This window comes from Cryptomeria japonica, chromosome 3 (genome assembly GCF_030272615.1).
Source record: "Cryptomeria japonica chromosome 3, Sugi_1.0, whole genome shotgun sequence".
NCBI classification, from domain to species: domain Eukaryota; kingdom Viridiplantae; phylum Streptophyta; class Pinopsida; order Cupressales; family Cupressaceae; genus Cryptomeria; species Cryptomeria japonica.
Genome location: NC_081407.1, coordinates 379615344 through 379621550, shown reverse-complemented (window position 1 = coordinate 379621550; position 6207 = coordinate 379615344). Strand labels below are relative to the sequence as shown.

Below are 6207 nucleotides of genomic sequence, written 5' to 3'. Positions count from 1 at the left end.
AATAAAAAATAAATATTTATTTATACATATTATTAAAAAACAATATATATATAAAATTAATTACAATACTTATAAATTATAATGTAATCCTTCTTAATTATATATAATTATAAATTGAGAAAGTTTCAAAACAATACATAATTAAAAATAAATAAATTAAAACACAATAAAGAGAAAAAATAGAATGTACAAAGGAGTAAAATTCAATTTTAAAACTTATAAATAAAATAAATAGATTCAATTCAATGTTACAATTAACATTAATTTTTAAATTGATATATTAAATACTAAATAGCATTCAAATCTTATACTCTAAAAAACTATAAGAATCAATTAAAACTTATAATATTTGTGTGGCTGGATAGTATTTGACAATACAATTACTTTTATCACCAATGAACAACAAAATACCTATATATATATATAGTCGATAGGCTATATATATTGTGGCAAAGCCACCGGATTCGTCCACGATAAGATACCGGTAAAAAAAAACGTGGCTACAAAAAAGACGAATCTGTCATACTACAAGACATGTTATGCATTCTCCATCATCGGATAAAAAATCTACGGTTGACATTTACGACTAACATCGCATTTTGAAGCCAGAATAGATGCATCCTGTGGTGAACGCAGACAACATGTTCAACAAGACGTGTACTAACAAGCCCACGCGGATGACATCATTGCGGATTCCTAGGGTTTATGTATTGTAGGTTGTGAAAATGGCTCCCTATACTTGCCAGAACGGGATGGGAATAGGATATTGTGTGGATGATGGAAGATATTCTCTGGAACATGTCGATAAAATGTTGCCTTTGCTTCAAAACGCTGATCTTATGGATAAAGTCGTACTTCTCAGGGTGGATCATAACGTTGTAAAGAAAGGTATTTTTTTGTTTCAAGAATATATCAATTATTTTCAAAAGAGGCACCTCAGATCATCATTCTGTGGATTTGCTGTGGTTTTTGTCTCAGGCGTTCATCTTATTTGGGTTGAAAACTAATATTTAAGCTATTATGTATTTTTACAGTTAAATACTGCAAACATGCGTGAGATTTAAAGGAAGCAATGCCGATTTATGTAATAGTAAAATGAAATAAGTTAAAATATCGGTATAAATTTCATACAAGTTTCCATTGATTTCTTTGCCGAGGATGTACAATATTGTTGAAAGAGGAGGAAGTTCTGCTATAAATGTTTAATATTAATTTCATTTTATTTTAAATTTATATTTCTTCTGATTGATAGATAAGGAGTGCGTTCCGTTGATGCAAACAGAACAGAGAGAGCGAATTCCTTGCCAATTTGAATCATTTTAACCATGAAATGTTTGTTTATTATGAGCAGATTAATTATAATGAGCCACATCGGGCGTCCATATGATAAAAAATCAAAGTCCATAAATATATCGGAAGATGACTCGGTGGACGCAGTAGTCGCATATCTGCAGAGCAAGATGCGAATCCCATTCGTCGTTCCTAAATTTCGCACTACAGAAAAGGATGGAATTGTCGATATTGACACTTCAAATAATTGGCTTGTAAAGGACTTAAAAAGTCGGAAAATCGGAGGGATCTATCTTTTGCGGTATGCCTGCCTTTATCCATTAATCCTTCAAAATTACATTACTGTTGATTGGGATTTCTCAAACAGAAAACGTAAAATATTAGCCGATAGGCTATTCAACGTGAGCATTGCCCGTAGGGATTGTCTCACTCATCCCGTAATGGAGGAAATTAGCCACCAGTGTTGTTTGACGCATTCCGAAAAAGGTAATTCAGGCCAGTGGTAAAATATAATTTTTAGTCCATAATGACCGTCGCAGTTCCAAGAACTTTGACAGCACTTATTTATGTGCTGAGTTTAATTTTAACGTGACGATTAATTGTAGATATGAACAAAAATACTGCTGGCCGCCCCACCGCTCTCCTTCCGTCAATTCTTATCAATTTGCCGCCCACCGCTCTCCTGATGCTTAAATAGCCCCGCCTAGAGAAGAACGAAGCCGTATCAACAAACAAGCCACCGTCCAAAATAAGCTAAGGTGAGTTAGATGCTTTCATTAACAGTAAATTTTTTATTCTCTGTGCAAATTCATTGAAACGTTGTTTATTTCCAGGATAAAATAACACTACTTCTGTGTCATTATCGAGAATTACCTGGGTTTCACAAATTCAACAGGATTATATCATGGTAAGCTTCAAATAGAAAACTCTGAGCTGAACATTGCTATCCATTTTTTTAATGCACAGGCTGACTTTGTCTCTTTTTTATTCCACTATTAATTAGCAATCTGAACATCTATCTATAATAATTTTTTATCTAAAAATTAACAGATTACTTTGACAAATATTATTAACAGATTGACCATATGTTATTTAACCTTTAGCAAGATTAGAAAGCAAATAAATGATATGTTTAGGAGAAATATTACTTTTGGGAAAACAGATCACTGATTTACTTGATAACTGATTTATGTAAAAAATCATGTCTACTATGAATAATGCTCTTGCGCATATCTCCTATGAATAATGCTCTTTCCATTATATAACTTTACTCACCTACAAAATTTCGCGGTAAAATTGATTTCCTGTGCGTAGTAAACCCTAGTGGGCAACTCTTGAATATTAAGTACTTAATAGATAGACATTTTATCTCACATTTGCTGCACAATAAATTACTTATCCCGTGATCTGTGTGTTTCAAACAGAATAATCTTTCATGTCTACCAATTACTTCTTTCATACTTTAAGATGTTAAATAGTTATTTACATGCTGAAGAGAATAACTTTGACTGCATTGTTGGTTGTTTAGATAAAGCCCAAACGATAGAGTACTTTACTGGAAATACTTTTAAGCTAATATATTTATTAAGAGAGAGGTTATAATAAGTTTAGAAGGTTTATTATTAAAAAAGTGGCTGGGTGTTATATGATGGATTTTTTTATAGAAATGAATAATTATTAAAGTAACTATGTATGTATGGGTGTTGGTTATTAAAAATTATTTACTAAATATGTTCACTTAGCACATTTTTGAACCACTCACTTAGTCAAGGCAAGTGAGTCTATAATAGAAGATAGGTAAAAATGCTTCACTTAAGTACTAGATTTATTGTAGATGTGAATCTAGATTATGTAATATGTATTAAAAAAAAATTACTGTTTGTGCCTACCCAACATTTCATTTGTGAGATTAGTTTTTCAGATGTTTATTTATCTATTAACTCTTAGCAATGAATCTCAGCATGAAATATTTCATGATAGATATTTTCTTATATAATAGTAGTTATAAACATTAACAATTCTTTTGTAGTTATTGAGAAATTAAAAAATATTAATATTTACTTGGATTGAAGCTTAGCAGCAAGTCTCTTTATATCCATGCTTTCCTCATGTTCTCAGATATAGCATCATTGCCTTCAGACCTACATCAAAATTATCCACTTATGCATGAAATAGACCAACAATTGTAATAGTAACTAGCAAATATTATTCATTTACTAAGCTTGTCAATATATTATATTCAAGACTTTTTAAGAATCATAACTACATGATGGTTTTAATTTTTTACTGGAACAAATTTAATTTTTACATGGTTTCATATTTTTTATTTAAGCTATTTACATGAGATTTTTTTTTAAGGATTTAGGGCATAGTTAAACTAAGATTTATTTACTTTTAACCATAACTTAATTGATTTAGGTATTGCAATGATATAAAACGTATTTATTTCATTTGTTGAAAATTTGTGTTTATCATTTGAGTATTTTGATATTATTTATGTTTAGATTCTCCTTTATAAAATGCTAGGTTCTAGGTTGTTTGATTTTAGATTGAAGGTAGACCAACACATTCAACTTCAGACTTTTCTTGCAAATTATGCTATTTAATTTTTTTCCATAATTTTTATTTGAGCTACTTACGTGAGTTTTTTCTATGGAACAATTTTAATTTTTACACAGTTTGGTATTTTTTTATTTAAGCTATTTACATGAGTTTTTTTTTTTAGTATTTAGGGCATAGCTAAACTACGATTTATTTACTTTTAACCACAACTTACTTTGTTTAGGTGTGGCAGCGATATAAAACCTGAATTTTAATTTCTACGGAGTCTCGTATTTTTAATTTAAGCTATTTTGATAAGTTTTAGAATAGTAAGGATAAACTTCAAAAATGGAAGTTTTTTGTTGTACCTATTGATTTTGAATATGTAACATATTTAAATCTTATGCTATATGCTATCTAATTATATGAATAAATACTTTGCAGGAACAACCAAACAATGACCTCATTAACTATAGATGCAATCAAGCTTATAGTGGAAGGAGCTATAGACTTATCCCCATGCATCCAAATATTCTTTATATCAACATTTGGGAGAAACCCTAAACAAACTACGCTATTCCGATTAGAAATTTCTGATGGTACACACAAGCACAAAGCAACATTGCCCAAGAAGTATGATGATTACATAATCTCTGAAGAAATTAAGATCGGATCCATAATAAAGTTATCAGAGTACAATTATCCCAAATCGAGTAAAACATGGTAAGGAGCTAATTATTAGAGTGTTTTTTAGAATTAAAAATAATTAAAATTAAAAATACTGCTTATAGAATTAAAAAATGTAATGTTGATAGTTTGTTTCATTAAACATGTGTAGGTGGATTACGATTATACGCCTAGAGATCGTATCTACGATACATGAAATGATTGGGGAATCAGTCTCCCTTGATGCAGACCAGTACTGCCAGATGGATCAAGCAGCACAACTCGCCCCTACTTCGAATATTGGAGTAGAAAACCTCCAAAATTCGGGGACACTCTCTCAGACAAAAGTACTATTTGGAGTAAAGCGACCCCAAAGTTCAAGTGGTGTATTGAGCATAATTACACCTATAAAGAACTTGAATCCATTCCAAACAAGGTGGACTATCAAAGTTCGTGTTACTATGAAGAAAGAAATTCATCAATACAATAAGCAAACAGGAAATGGTCGAGTGTTTAGCTTCAACATCATAGACAATGAAGGGACAAAGGCACGTGTATCAAGTTTTAACAATATGGCAGATGCACATTATGGTAATATAGACATTGGAGCTACGTATAAGATTTCAGGTGGGGTTGTGAAATCTGCTAATAAAATTTATAACAAGCTTAACAGTGGAATAAAAATAACTCTTGTGCTTGAATCAATAGTAACCCCTTGTGAAGATGACCCTTCCATTCCAAAAAACCATTTCTCATTCATGCCTATTAATGAAATACTTGAGCAAAGAAATAATTCAGTCATTGATGTTATTGGTGTTGTTATCTGTGTAGAACCAAGCTCAACAATCAAAAGAAGAGATGGAACATAGGTCATAAGGCGTACCATAAAGCTACTAGATATGTATCAAACTACAATAGAAGTTACAATATGGGGAGCACCATCTGAGAAAGAAGGTGTCCAACTGCAACAAAAATACTACCTTCAAGAGGCAACAATCCTAGCAATCAAGAGTGGACGTGTTTGTGAATATAATGTAAAGGTATTGAGTACATCAAGCAATACACACCTAATTCTAAACCCAATGATATTAGAAGCTAATAAATTGAGAACCCGATTTGACCAAAATGTAAGTGACACACATGAACCTTCAGTCAAGTATGCTAGCTTACCCCCACCAATTACACGAATGACAATCTGCGACATCCAACGACAAGTAGAGTACATGGGACAACCTCATCATTGCATACTAAAGGAAACAACAGTATGCATTAAAACATAATAATTCTGCTATCCAGCATGCTCCAATCAGATAAATGGAAATGAGTGCAAGAAATGATTAATTCAAAATGAAGAGTTAAATTGGTATTCTTCTAAATTTGAGACGACACTCATAGAATGTGCTTATAGATATATAGTTCAAATACAATTAGAAGACCATATAGATACATTATGGGCTATAACATTTGATGAAGGAGCAACACAACTACTGAGTATGCCTACTAAAATGTTGTATAAGCTACAGTTCGACCCAGATGCAGAAATTGATACTGAGAAAGTAATAAAGTCTGTACTGAACAAACAATACATCTTCAAATTAACGTACAAGAAGGAAAAATATATTGAAGAGGAATGGCTGAAAGTAACAATTACTAGGGTAGAACAAGTAGATTTTGTTGCAGAAAGTAATATCTTACTTGAACAGATCAAAG

General features: G+C 31.3%; 1 protein-coding gene across 1 annotated transcript; it reads left to right on the top strand.

Moving 5' to 3' along the window:
• Window positions 1-4288: 4288 nt before the first annotated feature.
• LOC131874201 (replication protein A 70 kDa DNA-binding subunit A-like) lies at window positions 4289-5366 on the top strand. The gene is made up of 2 exons (XM_059217464.1): window positions 4289-4554; window positions 4670-5366. The coding sequence occupies exons 1-2, from the start codon at window positions 4289-4291 to the stop codon at window positions 5364-5366; spliced, it is 963 nt and encodes a 320-aa protein (XP_059073447.1).
• The last annotated feature ends 841 nt before the right edge of the window (window positions 5367-6207 follow it).

What these genes read in the sequence shown, in the direction of transcription:
- LOC131874201 (XM_059217464.1), top strand. Translation starts at nt 4,289, where the DNA reads ATGACCTCATTAACTATAGATGCAATCAAGCTTATAGTGGAAGGAGCT. An exon ending in CCCAAATCGAGTAAAACATG is followed by an intron (nt 4,555 to 4,669) that starts GTAAGGAGCTAA and finishes AAACATGTGTAG; the next exon opens with GTGGATTACGATTATACGCC.